Genomic DNA, 20,402 nt, shown 5'->3' on the forward strand with positions numbered 1-20,402 from the left:
TCAGTGGCCCCTGTGGTGGGCTTGTTCCATATAAATAGGGTTTTCATCTTCTGAATAATAATAATAATAATAATAATAATAATAATAATAATAATAATAATAATAATAATAATAATAATGATAATGATAATAACAGCTTTCAATTTAGGATGATGAATTTCATGATTATTTAACAATATATTAAAGAATAATTATCAATACTTCCCCCAGACAAAAATCGAGAGGACTCATAGAGACATTTCTGTCAAAATTATCTATTTGTTCCAATACTTTTTGATATTCCTGAATTCCTTAAAGTACATCCACCTTCATATAAAAGGGATGCATCATTAACTTATTCCTTAAATACTATTTTGGGGGTAAACACAACATTTCTGTCAAAATTATCTATTTGTTCCAATACTTTTTGATATTCCTGAATTCCTTAAAGTACATCCACCTTCATATAAAAGAGGTTCATCATTAACTTATTCCTTAAATACTATTTTGGGGGTAAACTCTATTATTATTATTATTATTATTATTATTATTATTATTATTATTATTATTATTATTATTATTATTATTATTACTTACCAAAAAAGGCGTCTCGATGGAAAGGTTAGCCATCATGAACTCCAGTTTTGGAAGACTTCTCGGTCGGTAGCTGGCAGCGAGAAAGACGTTCGCGGTTCCAACAACGAAGACTGACCTGTCAACCCGCTGCCAAAAAGTCTGTTAGTGACTGTTCTTGTCATTCAGAAGACTGTCAGTCTTCTTGACAGGTTACAGGGAAAAGTGAGGTGTACAGTTTGCTAAGACTGACTGACAGTTAAATTATTGTAAGATGGAGTTTGCGTAAATATTCTTTAAGAACTAAAGAACTAAAACTGACATTTGGCGATTGATAACTAGATAATATTCAAGGATCCATAAAACCTGAAGATTGGAAGACAATTTTAAGGCTAAAAAAACAATGGACTGCAAAGGATGAATCATTTCAAGGAGTCCAGACGCTAAAAGAAAGACTTAAATATATACCAAAAACACCAGAAATTCAAGGACTCAAGAAAAAAACATTTCAAGACTGGAAAACTAAAAAAAAAAATTCAAGGACCCCAAAAAACTGAAGCAAAACAAGTTCAAGCACTCCAGAATCCTCGATTTATCACGGCGGAGAAAATCCAAGGACTCGGGAGAACACGAACTAGTCCAGAGACTCCAGGAGTCTTCATCCATCATGGTGGAAGGAATTCAAGGACTCGGGAGAATTTGGAAAAGTCCAAGAACTCTAGAATCCTTGATTCATCATGGCAGAAGAAATTCAAGGATTTAGGAGAACGTAAACTAGTCCAGGGACTCCAAAATCCTTGATCCACTATGGCGGACAGAAATCCAAGGATTCGTGGGGGACACAAACTAATCCAGGGACTCTGGGGTCCTTGATTCCTCATGGCAGGAAAAACCCAAGGACTCAGGAGAGCATGAACTAGTCCAGGAACTCCAGAATTCTTGATCCATCATGGCAGAGGGAATCCAAGGACTGGGGAGAATGCGAACAAGTCTAGAGACTCCAGAATCCTTGATTCATCTTGGCAGAGTTCCTTTACCTGTACATCCTGGTCATGCGGTCACGGAACCTCTTGATGTGGATGGCGAAGCCCTTCACCAGGAAAGACAGGGGGTTCAGTTGCCTGCCTGGGATGTCTTGGAACATGGAGGCCTCCAGCAGTAACCTTTCCATAACCTGGAAATTATAGGTTCGTTAAGCCATTTATGCCTGTTAGATCTTTGTAGGCCTTCCACTCCACCTTTCTCCAAACACCTCTGAATTGTATACTCTAGTTCATGGAGCCTATAATCCTCCAGTCTTTCCACAGGAACAAACCATCTCATAGTGGTATGATCCAGCGCCTTTCACCATATTAAGACTTGTACGACTCCTATGCACCTCCATATTTCTCACCTTTACAGTTCTCATATACCAACACAAATATTAAACCTGTAATTCATCCCTACAGCTTCCAATTTCTTTCATTTGCATTCAACATACAAGTTTTTTTGGGGGGGTTTTTCCACATGGAAGGCTTCTGTTCAAGTTCATGGCCTATTGTCTTGTACTAGAATAATAATAATAATAATAAATTAATGCTGGTGCTCAACTGGGAGTCAAAGGTCAGGGACAAAGGAACTGGCCACCATCCTACACAATTCCACTACCCTGTTTGTTTGTCCTCAGTTCCCTTTGGATAACAACAACAATAAAAATAATAGCAATACAACTACTCGACAAACAACACAACCAACTTCAGGCTCACAGGCCTAGGCCTAGGCTTCATCCACAGACCAAGGCCTAGGCCTCCTCCTCACCTTCTGCAGGTGGGTCTGCCGCCTATCCTCCAGAGCGCTGTAGAGGTCGAGCAGGTTGTAGAGCGCGTGGGCCTCGCAGGGCGTCTTCACGCCTAAGTGGTCCGCTACGAAGTCCTCCACCACCTTCAGGAAATCCAGCTCCTGGAGGAGAGACCGGACGTGGGGCTTGAGCTCTTCCATCGTCATCTGCAGAGGGTCACTCTCCAGGTATGTGAGGACTCTGTCCGCGTAGTCGAGACTGTTGGCGTAGAGGGTGGTGATGTTGATGGGTTTTGCCTGGGGTGGTCAAAATCAGTCTGTTATTATATCGGATGGGTTTTCTACTCGGACGAAGCTGGTTCACTCTGGTGGAAGTTGATGAGGCCACACCTAACATTTTCCCCAGCTAGTATGATGTTGATATTGAGCTTTATTCTGTTGTTTTAGAATTCTCTTTCCTCTCAAGATTGATTATATCTTATTATGATAGTCTCATATATATATGATATTGATATATATATATATATATATATATATATATATATATATATATATATATATATATATATATATATATATATATATATATATATATATATATATATATATATATATATATATATAAAATCAAAACAGTATTTTCCAAGATACTGAGATATCCTCTCTATCTCTCTATTCATCACTCTTAACTTCCATTCTCCCAACATGACCAAACCACCCCTAAAACCCTCCCAAAATTCCTATAGGTACTTTCAAAGCTGCTGGCTGTCTCATAAACTCTCACCTGTTGCGAATTCCTCGCTCTTCTGGTAGAAGAATCCTGCTTCAAAAATATCTCCTCTCTGGAATAGCTGCTGTTTAGACCGATGTAGTTGTTCCACAGCCTGGGGGAAGACGGGAAAATGTTATTCTCCGTTATATCAAATGAATGTACTATGTTAGTTCCAGTACAATGGTTTACTTGATATTATATATATATATATATATATATATATATATATATATATATATATATATGTAGATGGCTACATATATACAAAAAAGGCTTTATTGTTTAACCAACTTCTCTTGTATCAGAAACACGTTGACACGTTTTTTCGGACGATGTTTGAGCTTGATTCACGATTCTCAATTGGCCAATAACACATCCGTGATCCTTGAGAGAGAGAGAGAGAGAGAGAGAGAGAGAGAGAGAATCTGTGTACCTGAAAGGAGCAGAAACTTACATTGAAAGTGGGAACAAAGCCAGACGATGAAAAACAGATGTTGGAAATTTGGATTAAGAGAGAGAGAGAGAGAGAGAGAGAGAGAGAGAGAGAGAGAGAGATATGAATTAACAGTCATCAACAATTTGGTAAAACTCACTCAATTTCTGTCAGGTGGGATGAATTTGGAGGTTCAGCCAGGACCATTATCACCGTAGTAGCCACAAACACTGAAATCTTTGCCATAATCTCTCTTCTTCTTCTTCTTCTTCTTCTTCTAGATCTGAGGGGAGAAGATGGAGCAGCGGCTTTACACGTGTGCAATACCAAAAGAATATTAATCTTTCCCTAAAAGTCTAAAAGTTTCAGTTAAATCTTTCTTGTTCTGCAGAAGGTCTGTGGGGAATGAGATTTGAATAAGTCTGTGTACACAGTATGGCCTGCACTTCTTCTGATGATGATGATGAGGAAGAGAGAAGATGGAACAGAGATTTTACAGCTGTGCAATGCCAAAAGAGAATTAATCTCTCTCCAGGAGTCTGTAAGTTTCAATTGAATCGTTCTCCTTCTGCAGTACAATTCTGTGGGAAGGAGATTTGAATAAGTCTGTGGACACAGAAAGACCATTTTTGACTAATGCTGGCTCTAGGGTTTATTCACTAGGTTTATGTAAATTAGGTTGTCTCTCCAATGACAGACGGGTAGATATATCTAAGTTAAACCAGTATAAAAGAAAATTGGTCAACTAACCGAAAAACAAGTTAAACCAACTGGAAAACAGGTTAAACTAACTGGAAAACAAATTAAACCTACTGAAAAACAAATTAAACCAACTGAACAAAATTAAACCAACTGAAAAATAAGATTCAAGCAGCATTTTTTTTATTACATCAAAACACGAAGTATTTAACCATTTGATCAGGGATAACCCCACAGCGAGAATTAAAACAAAGCAGAATATAGTTAAACCAACGTGCACTTGCTAAAACAACGTGTGATTAGAGAAAAATCAGGGTTTAAACCACAGGAAAATATGTTTAAAAAAGCAAAACCTAATAATAATAAATAAACCAGAAGAAAAAAATGACAAACCAATCAAAAGTTAAACTATGTGGTGATAAAACCAACCTAAAACAAGTGATAAACCAATGGGAAATAGATTTAAATAAAATGGAGGAAGCCTTACCTTACTATTTCAGTTTTAATGAACATCCACATTGTCTGTTATGTTTTACAAGAAATTGACTAATTTCTATTTTGGCACTTAAAAATATATATAAAAAAAGATTTTACCACTCCATTAGTTTCATGTATAGACAAACATTCTGTTTTTGTCTTCAAGTATTAAAAACTGTGGTTCAGCTGCACTGGAAGAACATTGCACTGGTGCTTCTCACATGTATAGGGTCTTTTCACCTAAAATTTTGGTTAGTTTATGCATTTTCTTCTGCTGAATCTACTCTGATCCTCTAGGTCCAACTTTCCAAGAAACACCACTTGTCCTAGACCTGACTATTCCTTACAAAATATTCAGTCACTTGATTCTAAAGAACAATTCACTCAGGCAAACTTGAAACACTCCTGGAAAAGTTGATAAAACAGTGCTACAAGAAGGGTGTGGTAAGGCCCAAGCTGACTGGGCCAATGATTGAAATGAGCTGAAGAAGTGAGGCAGGGAATCCGTGACTCCACTCTCCTGTTGGGGCAGCCAAACCAGTACGGACCAATCGAAAGGGGGTCTTCGAGGCGCATCCCACTCGCATTGAAAGTCCAGAACATCTTCCCGCCAAAGAAGTACGTCTTGGCTCTGAAGGTCAGCGCACCAGTGTAGTTCTCAGGAAGGCGTCGCCACACGCCGGCATCCCTCGGGTAGTCGAGCTCAGCCTGGTAGTCGTAGCCGAGCCTCCAGTAGGAGTCGTTACTGAAGAGGTAGACCCTCCCATTGTACCCCCACGTCATTGCAGCGTTCAGTCTGGTGGCATTTACCCCAAGACTCAGCAGCATGTCGCTCTTGACCAAACGGAGGCCGCCGTCCAACTCGTAGTATCTTGTCCCGGATATCAATACAAGGTTGCTCGCCTTCGTTTCGTACGCTGCATCTACGCGATCTATTTCCCGAGGCAAACCTACAAAAAATTTGTGGAGCAAGTGGGGGGCCCCTTGCTCGTATAGTCGTCCCTTTCTGCTGATGCGCCAGTAGTGCTTACCTTTGAAGAAGAAAATTTCCTGCCGAAATACAGTCACAGAATCGAAATCTGTGTTGCACATGTCAGGGACTCCTTGCCTTGGTTGGCCAGATCTGCATGACTCTTCGGGGACTACTGGTGGCCTGGTCGGTTTGGGAGGTCTCCTAGTTGTAGTTGTTGGCACATGAGGCTTCGGTGGCCTTGGTGGAGGAGGTGTGTCAGGTTGAGGCCTGCTTGGTGGTGTAACTGGTTTTGGAGTTGTTGTTGTCTTGATAAGAGGAGGAGTCCAAGGAGGAAGAGTGTATCTCTCTGTAGACTCAGGTACTTCAGGCTTTCCGTACAAAGACACTATCCCGCGTCTGTCGTCATCGGGCAGCTTGTTGAAATTCACAGGGAAAGTCTGGTAGATGGGCGACATGAGAGCTTTGTCAACGTCAGAGTGCGAAAGCCCCAGCGAGTGACCGAGCTCATGGGCTGCGGTAACCAAGAGGCTGGTGGAGACATATTCCACGACCTTTTCGTGCGGCACAAAGTTCTCCGCATCGTCGAAGTGAATGTCCCCGCCTATCCCAGGCCCAGGGTAATAAGCGTGTGCCAAAGTCCCGCCCCGCCCGTCAAAACTGTTGTCATCTCCGTGATCACCTTTGAGGAAATCCACGAAGATGTCGATGTTGGAGGAGTGGGGGCTCACCTCCTCGAAGACGAGCATCGATTCCTGCTGCCAGAGGTTCATGGCAGCGGTCAGCTGCTGCCTGATGACATCGGAGGGAAGTCCAGGTCGGACAGACGGCGTCCTGAGAGTCCACTTCAGGTTGGTTTTACGCCATATGGAACCCTGTCTTATGTATCTCTTGAGTCTGGTCGACGAATTGTCTGCGACCTCGCCGTTGTCTCTCTCGACTCCGCAGAACCTGACCGTCGGGTAGGGAAGGGATGTTCCATTGGGAGGCTGTTCTTTTGTTCCTGGGTCCTCCGACTTCTTTGTTCCTTTCTCTGAGTTTCCAGACGTTGCCGGAGTGACGGAGTAACTTTCCTTTGGTTTTCTGCTGCATCTTTTCCAATCTGTCCCATTGGATTCTCTCACTGAGCAAGATTCAGGTGAAATGGAGCCATCGCCACTTACGGCATCCTCGCCATACGAAAGGACACTCTCGCACAAGAGTAATGTTGGTACGAAGAATATCATAAACAAGGTGCAGAGTCTCATCGTCACTGACGGTAATGCCTCTAGCTTCGAAAGGGTTAATGTCACAGGTGATACTGTGACACTTCTCAGCTCGAGGTGTGGTGTAGTGGCGAAGGTTGACGGGAATCTTAGTAAACCGACAAGGTATTGCCTGTCCTTGAATATTAACTAGAGCCATGGAAATGTCTTGTTTATCATTTCATAATGATAGTGAGTGTGACTATCAGGCTGGTGCCGGGTTGCTTAGCTTAACTCGCGACAATAAATGCAAACAATAACAAAACCTGGCAACTGGGATATCTACACAGGTCGCAGAGAGGCGATAAATGATAAATCGTTCACCGGAAATCTCGCAACGGTTTCGAAATGTATTGAAGCAATAAACAGCTTGATTCTAAACTCACTATTAAACCTCCAAATGAAACTGTAAGTATGATTTTAAGAACAAGTGACTGTCAGTCAGTCAATCCATAATGTAGCTTCTGTCTTTTCGAAATATAAACTGTTAAATCAATTGTTTTTACTTAAGGCCAGGCAAGACTAAAAGAGAACAACGGATAATCTTTGATTCTTGCCTCGTGAATGAACATTAAAGGGCCTGTTCCCTAAAAGAGAGTAGGTCAAAGGGTAGAAATAGGGGTTTTAACAATCACAAAGGTTGCTTGAATATTAAATTCCCTCTTTAAGAACAATAAAAATACAATCAGGTACGTGAAATGAAAATCCTATTACCTATCCGTTTTTAAAAATAAAACCTAAATTAAACATATCATAGATACCAGGCCAGTTCATACTTCATTCTACTTTCTCTCTCTCTCTCTCTCTCTCTCTCTCTCTCTCTCTCTCTCTCTCTCTCTCTCTCTCTCTCTCTCTCTCATTGAGGATAATGTGAAAAGCACTGAATCCGCACCCAATTGCCAATAGCAACTTTGGACTTGAATCAACGATGCCAAAAGTGAAGAAGATGATTAAGACGCTGTATATAATTCACAAAAACTTCATAAGATTTCTCTTCCAAGTTCTAGAATAAAAAAACATCTTATCTGTCTTTGATATGCAAAATGCTTTGCACTTGAGTGTTTCTTGGGAATGAGTAATTACCAGCTGATCTTTGGTCAAGGCGAGTTTGGTAGGTAACCATATGAAACATAAGCAATATGGTAATACAAATCTCTCTCTCTCTCTCTCTCTCTCTCTCTCTCTCTCTCTCTATGGGTGAGGGTACAAGCCCCAACGACCTCTTGCTTGACCCCAGCAGATGCTGGTACCTATTCATATGACACCCAATTGGCTACTGGATACAAAACTTGAGAGAGAGAGAGAGAGAGAATATATAAGTATAATATATATCTATCTATCTATCTATCTATATATATATATATATATATATATATATATATATATATATATATATATATATATATATATATATATATATATATATATATATACACACACGAGATCTCTCAGAGCACGAAGGTACTCTACAACGTCTTTCAAATTCCAGTTTTCTGAAAATTCAGACGAATCAGTCAATGATTCGCAAAGTTTCTGGCAGGAGGAAATGAACTAACTCACCTTCACCTCAGTGATATGATCTGCAAAACGCAGTTGAAACCTACAGCAAAGAGCTGCGACAATCTTCGTAAACAGGAACTCACAGAGAGACACTACACACGAGTGGTCTGCTGTTGTAAGTCGAAACAGCAGGTGATTTATGTAGAACCCACTTATCTTATCAGAGACACGACGTTCGGCAATTACACTACTACATGCTGCGCGATAAGCTCTATCAGTTAACCGTGGGAGGCTTTGTTGAAGATGAAAATATTGCCCTTTCATCCTCTTTTTTTATCTCGGTAAATGCCAAGACTGCAAAGACCCTTAAGTAATGCCTACGGTGCACCACGTGAAGGCCCTGGCGGGGTTTTCCTTATCATTATCAAAGACACCGGTTGAAGACTAGGACATGTTTCTCATTCTCGATAGGTTTTCTTGGTCTTCCTCTCCCCTTCCTTCTAAGCTTAGGGCGTAGATTTCATTTTCATCAGCCTATTGTCCTCCATTCTCTCCACATGGTCAGGGCATCTCAAGCAACTGTGATCCTATTATTTTAATAATTTCTACGTATCTCCACATTTCTCTAACCTTCATTCCTTCTTACTCAACTTATATTCCTATTTTTTTCATTCTGCAGAGTTGGCTCGACAATCCCTTCGTACATTATAATAACTTCCATTTCTTTCAGAATCTTTTGCATACACCCTGCTGCCTTCCTTGTTTCACTGTCGAGACACCTTTTCTCTTATCGTACTTCAATCCAAAGTAAAAATGCAAATCAAATTCCTCCATTCATCCACCAGTCTATATTATCAGTCATTGCTCCATCTTCCTGGTCTCCATTTAGCCCAGTGGTTCTCAATCAGGGGGGGAATTGTGACCAAGAAATTTTAGTATTATTTGCATATTGTTTGGAATGCACCTTCTGGGGCAGACAATTTTGGAAAGGGTGGGGGATGACATTCTGGCATATGATGAAAGGGTGCATGGGCCAAAAAAAGGTTGAGAACCAGATTTAGCCCATAACATTACACTTCCCTACAGTCAACTCCCAACAAGCACTTTCAAATTCTTTCACTAGTTTCTGCATCTTCTCTTCACCATACCACATCAGCACTGTACTGTGCAAAAATCGGCCACTCCACACAAGAGACATTTTCGTATTCCACAACTTTGCTCCTACAACCAATGTCCACATATCACTCTGTTCACAAGGATGCTGAGCAGATGCAACATCATACACTATTTTCTCCCATCAGCTTTTGCATCAAACCAGTCACTCTCCCATACGCAAATATTTTTTCCAATCTTCACCTCGATCATGAAAAGATTTTATTGCCCTCAACAAATTATTTTTTCCACCAGGCTTCACAGCAACTTGTCACAAATTATATATATATATATATATATATATATATATATATATATATATATATATATATATATATATATATACATATATATATATATATATATATATATATATATATATATATATATATATATATATATATATATATATATTGCTCCAAACGACAAAAATTCAGTGCATGAAGTTATTACTTTCAAAGGGACTTCAATAATATGGAAGGTTCAAAAGAGGAGATTCTTAATTTCCAAGTTTCGGAGGTGCGTCTGCCTCTATCTACTGTACAGGGAACCATATCATCTCCCCTTTTGAACCTTCTGTATTGCTGAGGTCCTCCATAAAAGTTACACACACATATATATATATATATATATATATATATATATATATATATATATATATATATATATATATATGAATTGATAGCACTAGGACACAATCAAGTGGGCATTCTCTATTACAAGTGGGCGGTCTCTATAATAAAACCTAAAAATAGGAATATTTAGGATATAACCAATCGAACATTGTATCTTGTACAACGTTATCTTAACTTCCGTCAGATAAAGATAACCTTTCGTTATCTTCATCGAAGCTACATTCCTGCTGATTACATACCTCTCACATTTTGTTATGATCTGACCGACAGTCCAGGTATGCGTCTTATCAAAGAGGATGAATTATTGATCAATATCCGTCACATATCTTGCTTTCTGTTGCTGCATTAGGTATTTTTGTGATAATCTTACATTCTGTTATGTGACGAAGGCTTTGGTGCTTGCCTGTTAAGTTAGGTTAGAAAAGAATATAGAACAGAACGTAGAATTTAGGTCAAAGGTCAAGCGTTGGGACCTACTGTATGATGTCATTTTGCACTGAAACAGAAATTGACAGTGAAAAGGTTTGCAAGGTGTAGCAGGAGACAAACCTTTTGCAGTTGCACCATTAAAAAATTGTTTGGATAGGGTGGAGGAAAGTAAGAAGGAAGAAAGAATATGAATGGAAGTACAGTAAAAGGAATGAAAGGGGTTGCAGCTAGGGACCTAAGAAAGAGACACTGCAAAGAACCTTTACTGCATGTGGAGCACTAACGACACTACCCCCCACGGGAGACATGTTAGGTTAGGAGCCTTACAGCATCTATGTGTTAGGTTCTGGTAAGCTTATTGTACTCCCTGCATTACATTACATTACAGTGCATTACGAACAGCAACTCCTAAGGTTAGGAAGGTTTAGGAGCAAACAGGAACCTATACGGCAGGTTTGGTCATGAAACTGAGAACCCATCCGCTAACCTAGGGGACATCATTAGGTCTCTTGTATGTTAGTTGAATTAGGAAGGCCATAACACCAGGATGTGTTGGGTTAGGGATGTTGCAACACCATCATAGGTTGGGTTGAGGAGTCTACAACCTCGTACGTAACGATGAGTCAAGAATATTAACATGCACGCACGGTAAGCTCTTTTAGGAATGCTGGGCACCTATATAATAAACTGGGTTAGGAAGGTTATAACACCTTTAAGTTGGGGCAAGCTAGAAAGGTTACATAAGGTTACAAATACTAAGGTCATACCACCCCTAAGTTGGGTTGACCTAGAAAAGTTGTAGTACCCATAAATTAAATTAGGTCACAAGAACTAAGATATCAGTAGGTCAGTTTCAGTTAAAAGGGTTATTACAACTATAGCTTAGGTTAAATTTATGAATACGAACATGCTCATGTGTTAAAATATTGGTATTGCAACCTTTCCAACATCCCTCACCATGCAGGTCCTGTAACTTTCCCAATCTTAACTTATCATATACTTCTCGTAGCATCCAGTTCCCTACCTATCATACAGGCTTCTTTAAACAGTCCCTAGCCTCACCTTGGAAACATCTGATCTCGTTCATTCACTCAGGATTTTCTTCCCTTTCATCGAAACCTCATCCCAACTCCACCATCTTCTCTGGTGGGGTTGGGATGAGGTTTTGATAAAAGGGAAGAAAATCCTGAGTGAATGAACGAGATCAGATGTTTCCAAGGTGAGGCTAGGGACTGTTCAAAGAAGCTTGTATGATAGGTAGAGAATTGGATGTCAAGAGAAGTCTGTGATAAGTTAAGACTGGGAAAGTTACAGGACCTGTACTGTGAGGTGAGGAATGTTAGAAAGGCTGCAGTATCGATATCTTAAGCTAAACTTGACTGAAGAAAATCCAGGATAATAAAAATATGAGATAACAACAAAAGACCAGCAAAGATTTACTCAGTAACTCTATTACATATTACATTTTGCTCTTAACCCTAAACAATAGGTAACCATCAGATAACCAGGGGTGGAATCAACCCCACAAAGAAAAACGTTTTGGAAAAATAGTTCTATTCTATCTATTACTGCTAAAAATTAAGTTTAAGCTCGGTAGTGACACTGACTGGCGAAGGATGAAGCCTGCTGTAGCCAAGAGATCAACCACTACAGGTTACGCAGGAAGTTCAGGAGAGGAAGACAAACAAGACCTGAAATTTTTTGGTGTGATAATCACACTTGTTGAAATGGCCATATATCAACCACTCATGCTATATGAGACAGTGATCCCCAAAATCTCTGAAGCAATAATCATCTGTCATTTTCACTTTCCAGTTCACAAAAATGGATTATAAATTCACACATCACGGAAGACTGCAAGAGATGGTTTCTAATAGACCTGTGGAGGGTGGAACTTGACATGCCCACCCACGAAGTTGCCTAGGGATAGGATAGGATAGGAATATAGAATTTAGGCCAGAGCCAAGTGCTGGGACCTATGAATGGAGGTATGGTAAAAGGAGTGAAAGTGGTTGCAGCTAGGGGCTGAAGGGACGCTGCCAAGAACCTTGAGTAATGCCTACTGTGAGCTGCATGAGTGCCCTGGCATCACTACCCCCGTAAGGGGTTGTCTAGGGAAATGCTAAGCTAATGACTGGCCAGGCTGCACTTACACATACAGTTTGTACAGCGAACTAAAACATGATGTTGCACAGGTTGAAAACATCCCAGGTCACCTTTCTAGGGTTAAGTCACGACTGCTGTTATTAGCTGCTATCATTGCTATTTCTGCTGCACATAAAACCCTCACCCATACACACACACACACGCATAAAAATATTGTTACGTTTTTGTGAATCAGGTTAAATTAACTTTCGATCCAGGTAACCTAGCTATCAAAGGCTGTAGGGCAAATATAACGGCTGCCCCAAACGTTAACATACCCATGAGGGCATACGGTGCTGCCATGCCCCCTGTGCTGTCCATGACGAATCCTGGAAGTAGAACAATAATCACTGTCCCATTCACACTTTACCTGATTACTAGGTTTTATACTTAAAATTTTTCCTCCCTAAGAAATCCTATGTAACACCTGTTGAACTGTATAAGACTGTGAAAGCTACAGCAGATGAGAAAAAAAACTGCATGTTAGGAAAAGTACATCAGATTTTGAATGGACTACATTACGTTACAAAAGCTACTGTACTAGGTCTGGAAAAACTACATTCTGTTGCATGAATTCTTACTAAGTCAGGGTGTTAAAGAAAAGCTAATGATGTGACCTGCTGTTTCTTTATCATGTCCCTCAATCTAGATTTGACCACCATAAAAATCTCATGACACGACCCGTTGGCCAAAGCCTACTACCTTCCGAAAGATATTCGTGAAAATTCATAGGCATGTTTCAAGTACTCTTTACTAGTTAATATAAAAAAGTCTTATGAATAGCTGATCTTTGATCAAGTGGACATTCTGAAAAACTGTTCCTGACAAGCCTTGCCCAAGTAATCGAACTAAAAGACTATTATACAGTGGATGGCATGGCTCAGGGGTAGAGCAGTGGGTGATCTAGCTTGCTATTACCAGTCCACCCAGCTGTGAATGGGTACCAGCTGCTACATTATCCAGCGGCCTATTATGATTGTCATTCTATGACATTTCTCCACACCGTTCGACTGCATGGGGCCAACTCTGAATTTGATTTGAAATATATAAACAGCCAGACGAGATCAAGAGCGAGCAGATCAGATCTATGGCAAAGTCAAAAAGGCTTACTTCTTTTCAAGGGTAGTATGCAGAGTAGGGAGACAGGAATATTCAGTGTTACTTGGAGGAGTCCTGCCCCCTGCCAATTTAAGGTAGTATGCAGAGTAGGGAGACAGGAATATTCAGTGTTACTTGGAGGAGTCCCGCCCCCCGCCAATTCAGGGCACGGAGCCCTATGTTAGGTCAGGAAGGTAAGGCCTGGTTAGGTTAAGACATGGCATTCTAGGAAAGGTCAAGATTTCTCACGCCTACCCCCATCTCCCTACCGTGCATCTGCTCCCGTTTAAAGTAACAAATAATGAGAAAGTTTTAGTCCCTTACCTATCAAAGGAGGGTACACAAAGCTACAGATCCCCTGGACCATCCTGAAGAAGCCCCAGGTGGAGGGCATGGCGTCCCCACCGAACTGTTCCGCCAAGAGGACGTTGATCAGAGTCCAGAAGAACCCCATGGAGAGCGAAAACATGGTGGCCGAGACGAGGAGTTGCCACATGCTTCCACACAGTGGGACGATCAGACATCCCGCAGCCCCCACGAGCAAGCTGGAAAACATGGTTAAGGTCAAAGGTTGCAGGGGAAGGGGAGTTTATAATTTCCTCTTCACTCTTTTGCCAGGTTACATAAATATAGTGAATTGTGATGTCACTTTGAGTAAACAGATTGGCAGGATTACTTCATCATTACTGGCCTGTGCAAGATTGAATTAGATAGTAAGAAATGTACCAGATAAAACAACAATTATTGATTCAGTATGGATACATGAACAAATATATATTAAAAATGACTGCCTCATATATCTGGTGAAATGATTAGGTTTCTATTGTGTTTCATTCCCCTTTGAAAAGAAGGAGCTTGGCCTCTGGAATGTCAGTTCCACTAAGACTATTATTGGTGATGCCAGTTTTATTAGCTATAAATCAATCAATCATAAGACTCCCATATACAATCCCACTTCCTTCACTACATTACTTGACCTAACCTACTGTCTTTGATAGGATATCACTTCTCCTAATGTAGATCCTAATCCACTGTCTTGACTAGGACATCTTTCCTCTTAGTGTAGAACCTAACGAAGAACTTGAACATACAAAACAGTACTCACCTGGCAATGAATCCGTGCGTCTTCTTGAAGACCTTGCAGCTGAATATTGACCCGCAGGCCAGGCGCATGAGAGAGTCGCTCATGGAGCAGTAGGAGGACACGAAGGAGTTCTGCATGTCGGTGAGACCGATCGTCCTGCCGTAGACGGGGAGGAAGAAGAGGGCGTTTGGCAGTGCCGCCGTGGAACAGACTACAACAGCCAAGTACACCAGGTAAGAGGGGTTCCTGAAGAAGGAGAACTGGAGTGGCTTCTTCTTCTTCTTCTTGCTGTTACTCTTCTGCGTCTGCATGCTCTCTTGGGCCTTCCGCTTCCTCTGGTACCAAGAAGGGTCGCTTCGTGCCCTCTTCCTCCAGAAGTCCTCGGCCGCGATCCTCTGGTGTCGTTCGAAGGGCCTCATGAGCATGCCCAGAACAGTCAGCTGCAACATGACGCCTGCCATCATGACCAGGGCGCCCTGGAAGGCGAAGTGACGGTGCAGCAACACGACCAGAGGAGAGAATATGACGCCGCCCATCGGGTTCCCAGCCGCCCGAACGCCGTTGGCGAAGGACCTCCTCTTCTCGAAGTAGTCAGTGACTACAATGTACCCTGGGGTTTCTGCCATGCACATGCCCGCTCCTGTAATTCGTGCAGGTGTTACAGATGTGTCATCTATGTAGAGAGAGAGAGAGAGAGAGAGAGAGAGAGAGAGAGAGAGAGAGAGAGAGAGAGAGAGAGAGAGAGAGAGAGAGAGAGAGAGAGAGAGAATCATGAATCACTTTCTTTTCAGGCACTAGAATAAAACAGTTCTTGAAAGAGAGAGAGAGAGAGAGAGAGAGAGAGAGAGAGAGAGAGAGAGAGAGAGAGAGAGAGAGAGAAACACTTACCAAACAGGGCTCCAAGTGTGAAAGCCATGTACTCAATAGACAAGGCAGGCACAGCCAAGAGGAAACTCCCAGCGCAGATGAGGCCCCCAAAAACTATGCATTTCCGTGGGCCTATGATAACTGTCAGAGCTCCCATCACAGGTGCTGTAGAGAGAGAAATAAAACATGTATAGTTGGATATAACTAGGGATATAATACTTACAGAAGTGGACAGAGGGAAGGATTTGACAGGTATGCAAGTGACTGGAAGGCTAACACATGTATAGCTGGATAAAAAGGATATAACATATACTAGACTGGACTGAGGGAAGGATTTAACAGGTATGTAACTGACTGGAAGGCTAACACATGTGTAGCTAGATATAAAGAGGGATATAATACATGCAAAAATGGACAGAGAGAAAGATTTTGCAGGTATGCAACTGACTGGAAGGACAAGTTTTGCAAAAAGGTAAGTCAAAGACAAGTTATTGGATGAAACGTGGGATATAATGGGTATAACCGAATGAAAGAGAATAATATACACAAAAATGAACAGACAGAAAAACTTTGCAGGGATATAAGTGATTTGAAGGGCAGGACATACACAAGTTTTGCAAAGATATACGTATAGACAAGTCAATGGATATAACGAAGGGTATAATAGGTATAATCGAATGAAAGAGATATATAACATTACTGAATACAAGAGAAGTAGTGCCTGTATGTACAGTTGAAAAAAAATACAGAGATAAGCAAATAATGACAAGCTAAGATTGAATAAATAATTGCACAGAGAAATATTACAGTTAAGAAAATTGAAGGGAATGAAAACTTTAAAATAGCATTACAAATTCATGTTTCCGTTGGTTGGAAAGAGTCCAGAGTGCCATACAAGCCTCCTAATACCATCAACACTTCATGTATTATCAAGAGTTCATATTAGCATAAGGCAATTTAATCTATACCAACAATATGTGAACAAGGGAAAGATCTTTGTTGAGGATCAGTTGTTGGTAATACTTACTTTAAATCTTCAGCTGAAGACCCTTATGGACAGAGTCAACAGACTATTATAAAAACCAAGGGGGCTCAAAGAGAAATCAGCCTGCAGAGAGAGAGAGAGAGAGAGAGAGAGAGAGAGAGAGAGAGAGAGAGAGAGAGAGAGAGGTTAAAGGAAGAGGTGGTATATGAATAAATTTATAAGAGAATAGGAAATAAAACATAAACACCTGAATTCAGGGGACATCAGCAGCAACAGAGAACAGGAATGAATTTGCTCCTCGCTTGAACATTTGTAGATCAGAAGATCCCCTTCACTCTTCTTTACCTGACCTAAGTAGCTGCGGGTAGCTGTTTTTGCTCGCAACACTAGGCAGGCTGCTGCTGCAAACAGCGTGACGTTTTCTAGCATCAGGTTTAATATTGGTCTGTTTTCTAGCAGTTTTGTTTTGGCTTCAACTGAAATGTGGAGTAGTTTGCACAGTGCAGTTGCAAAATCTTCTGATCTCTACAACTGCACTGGGCAGACTACTCCACATCTTAGTTGTAGCCAAGACAAAACTCTTAGAAAATTGAATAGTATTAAACCTGATGCTAGAAAATGACACTACACTGTCTACAGTCATAGCCTGCCTAGTGCTGCGAGCAAAAACAGCTACAGAGGTCAGGTAAAGAAGAGTGCAGCATGTTTGCTGTTGTAGTGCTACTGATTCAACTTATACTTACAGAGCAAGCACCTGCAACCCATGAGGAGTCCAAGGATCCATCCTGCCTCGGCTCCAGAGGCATCTGGAAAATAGTCCAGGATGATGGTGTAGGTGATGCCAAAACTCTTGAAGTTTCCAGCTGTAACCAGGTTCACCATGAACACCAGGAATAAGACTAGCCAGGCATAACTGTGGGAAGGATGGAATTGGGATGTGAGAACATCTCTCTCTCTCTCAAACAGTTTTAGAGAAATGGCTACATAAACCAGAAACCATTCGAATGAAATGGTCAAGTTTGGCAATATTCTTTGACATCAACCAAAAAAGTTTCTTGAACAGAGACAAAACAACAATATTTTTCATGTCTTACCCAGCATCCTTGCCTGAAGGAGGCTCCAAAGACGCAATTAAACCTTCTTCAGGACTTCCCTGAGACTCTGAAGACCCAGTGCCTTTTCCAGTACTTTCTGGGGGTGCTGAATAAGTAGAAACTTCTTCAGAAGATTTCAGCAGCTCAGAACTGAAGCATTTTTCTGGAATTATCAGAGGCACTGCAGAGTTGAGACCTTCCTCAGGAATGTCTGGGGGCACCGAAGAACTGGAACTTTCCTCAGGAGTTTCTTGAGGCAATGAAGAACCAAAACCCCCTTCTGAATTTTCTTTATCTTCCATGGGTGAAAGGGCCTGCGGATGACCTGTGATACTAGAGACGGCTGAATCAGTGACCCTGTATTCCCTCTGGTCAGAAGAGGCCCGACAACTTATTTTCTCTTGTAGGTTTGTACTTTCAAACTTGGGGATTTCTTCTGTGAGTAAGGGTTTATGAGTCTGGTCTTCATCAGCGCTGTCTCCTGTAATTTCAGTAAATGTATGTGGCATTAGTTCCTGTTTCAAGCTGTCTGACTACATTCTCAAAGCCATGCAACCTATGTTGTAAAACCTTGGTAGGAAACAAGGCAGGCAAGAGGAAAGTAAGAGAGAAAAGAAGGTTAGGAATGAAAAGGGGGTAGTGAATGTGAGAAAATACTTTACGGAGAATAAGTTGTTCTAAAGAGCAAATGAAGAGTAAAGGGTTAATTGACAGTAAATGACAAATGGATCTCATTATAAAAGGTACAATGGAGAGATAGTATCTGACAAGACTTCAGTATTTTGTTGATGGTCTTAGCATTTTGAAGATTTACTGAATGTAGAGGTTATAAGACACAACAAGTAAAATGGAACAGAGTAAAGTTTGAGAGTGTTTGCCAAAATAACAGCTCAGGATGGAGGGGGGGCAATAAATTGCTGAAGAATGGAACAGCACCTAGAGCTGCTATAGTAAGGTGAAAAAAGTGACATTATTCGGCTGACCAGGATGTGCAAGGTATGTCTAGATGAAGGAAAAGTTCCAAAATTGTGTGAGAGTAATGAATAACTGGGTGATAGAGGAAAATAAGCATTACAGGTGTTCAACATTATTAAATGTATCAAAGAAGGTGTACTGGTGTTTCAGGATGGTTTGGTCATGTGGAAAGAATGGAGGAGATTGGCTTGATGAAAAGAGTGCATAATTTGGAAGCGAGGAGAGAATAAACCCAGAAAGGATTGGATTCAGGATGAGAGAGGTATTGAAAAGAAAGGGTCTTGATGCCTAGATATTGTGAAACTGAGTGGTGTATCAGTGTAAGGGATTTGACAAACTATTAATGAGGCGTTTGTGTAGGTGTACGAAGAGGCAACTACTGAATTATTATTATTATTATTAATATTCAGATGAACCCTATCAATTAATAAATAGTTTTTTTTTTTTTTGCATTAACATGTGCAAACAACGACTCCCAATCAACAGACATGTCACAAACCCTAGACAACAACACACCTTTGCATTTCACCCAGAACACTTACATAAGCACTTTACACTCGTAACTTCACAAAAACACTTGATTAATTCACAATTTCCGCCTGCCACGAACACTTACAATCACCTCCGTAAACCAGGCCCACCACATCTCAAAGAAGGGCGACGGTTTCGAAGCGGCAGGAGGTGTTTTAATGATTTATTTTCACATCACCAACAACACCAAGCCGAGAATGACAGATCCCACAGCGCTACTTCGCCCCCACCGGTTCCCGGTTGCGCCAAGGACCGATTGCCTCGGCAAAAAAAATTTCTTTGTTCTTTTTATAACCTGTAAAACGCTTTTAACAGTTTTCAGTTTATCATTTCCGGGTTATTTTTGAGTTTATCAAACTTGATCATCATAACTGAGGCACAATATGGCGTTTATTCCCTTCAAATTCACTTGAAAAATGAGGAATTGAGAAGGGAATCGTAAACATGGCGCAACAAAAAAAGCTCATTTTGCCTTTTAAACGCTTTTAACAGCTTTCATTTTGCCATTTCCTGATTCTTTTTGGGTGCATCAAGCTTCTTACTCATAAATGATGGATAAAATGGCCTTTACTCCCTTCAAAATCACTCGATAAATGAGATTTAAGGAGGAGAATCGTCAACACGGCGTCATTACGTATCACGACAGAGCCATCATACCCGTGGCTTTAAGGTAGACTAGCCCGCACCCACTCGGCCACTAAACCTTGCAACAGGTTTGTTTACTCACCAATAAAGTTCCCTTTGAAAGTTAATTTCACTCATTTAGGCCGAGATAAGAGAAAAGAAACACGAAAACAGTGGCCGGTGAAGGTTGTTTCTCTCGAAAAATGATTATGTAATACCTGATAAGGTTGTTTTTTTGGAGATTTCTAAGGCTGTATCTGAATAAGGAGGTTGGGGTATGGTTTCAAGGTCACCTCGGTTTATGGAGAGAGAGAGAGAGAGAGAGAGAGAGAGACGGACTTTACCTCTTGTCGAGAGGAA

General features: G+C 40.8%; 3 protein-coding genes across 9 annotated transcripts in view; all 3 read right to left on the bottom strand.

Annotated features, from left to right (window-relative positions):
- LOC136829848 (uncharacterized) overlaps positions 1-8,616 on the bottom strand; it is a 21,890-nt gene extending 13,274 nt beyond the window's left edge. The window contains exons 1-6 of one of the 4 annotated variants that reach the window (XM_067088842.1): positions 4,720-4,860; positions 3,694-3,816; positions 3,113-3,212; positions 2,350-2,625; positions 1,590-1,726; positions 577-691 (exon numbers count right to left, since the gene is read on the bottom strand). In XM_067088842.1, coding sequence (XP_066944943.1) covers positions 577-691; positions 1,590-1,726; positions 2,350-2,625; positions 3,113-3,212; positions 3,694-3,816; positions 4,720-4,751 — 783 coding nt within the window. In that variant the 5' untranslated portion in view covers positions 4,752-4,860. Of the gene's footprint in view, positions 1-576; positions 692-1,589; positions 1,727-2,349; positions 2,626-3,112; positions 3,213-3,693; positions 3,817-4,719; positions 6,970-8,483 lie in introns of those variants that run through there. The other 3 variants (XM_067088841.1, XM_067088840.1, XM_067088843.1) reach the window with 3 other exon arrangements.
- On the bottom strand, positions 4,720-6,926 carry LOC136829846 (stromelysin-3-like). The gene has a single exon (XM_067088834.1). The coding sequence runs from the start codon at positions 6,924-6,926 to the stop codon at positions 5,094-5,096; it is 1,833 nt and encodes a 610-aa protein (XP_066944935.1). The 3' UTR covers positions 4,720-5,093.
- Positions 8,617-12,051: 3,435 nt separating the features above from the next.
- LOC136829847 (monocarboxylate transporter 12-like) lies at positions 12,052-20,074 on the bottom strand. 4 transcript variants are annotated; one of them, XM_067088839.1, is made up of 7 exons: positions 19,510-20,074; positions 17,913-18,393; positions 17,562-17,731; positions 15,855-15,998; positions 14,988-15,606; positions 14,207-14,427; positions 12,052-13,113 (listed from the first exon to the last, which is right to left on the bottom strand). In XM_067088839.1, the coding sequence occupies exons 2-7, from the start codon at positions 18,212-18,214 to the stop codon at positions 12,977-12,979; spliced, it is 1,593 nt and encodes a 530-aa protein (XP_066944940.1). In that variant the 5' UTR covers positions 18,215-18,393; positions 19,510-20,074; the 3' UTR covers positions 12,052-12,976. The 4 variants fall into 4 exon arrangements, with proteins under 4 accessions (XP_066944940.1, XP_066944937.1, XP_066944936.1 ...); XM_067088836.1 differs by having other exon boundaries at positions 19,504-20,074; XM_067088835.1 differs by having other exon boundaries at positions 19,430-20,074.
- Between the last annotated feature and the right edge of the window lie 328 nt (positions 20,075-20,402).

Source organism: Macrobrachium rosenbergii, chromosome 45 (assembly GCF_040412425.1).
Source record: "Macrobrachium rosenbergii isolate ZJJX-2024 chromosome 45, ASM4041242v1, whole genome shotgun sequence".
Taxonomy (NCBI): Eukaryota; Metazoa; Arthropoda; class Malacostraca; order Decapoda; family Palaemonidae; genus Macrobrachium; species Macrobrachium rosenbergii.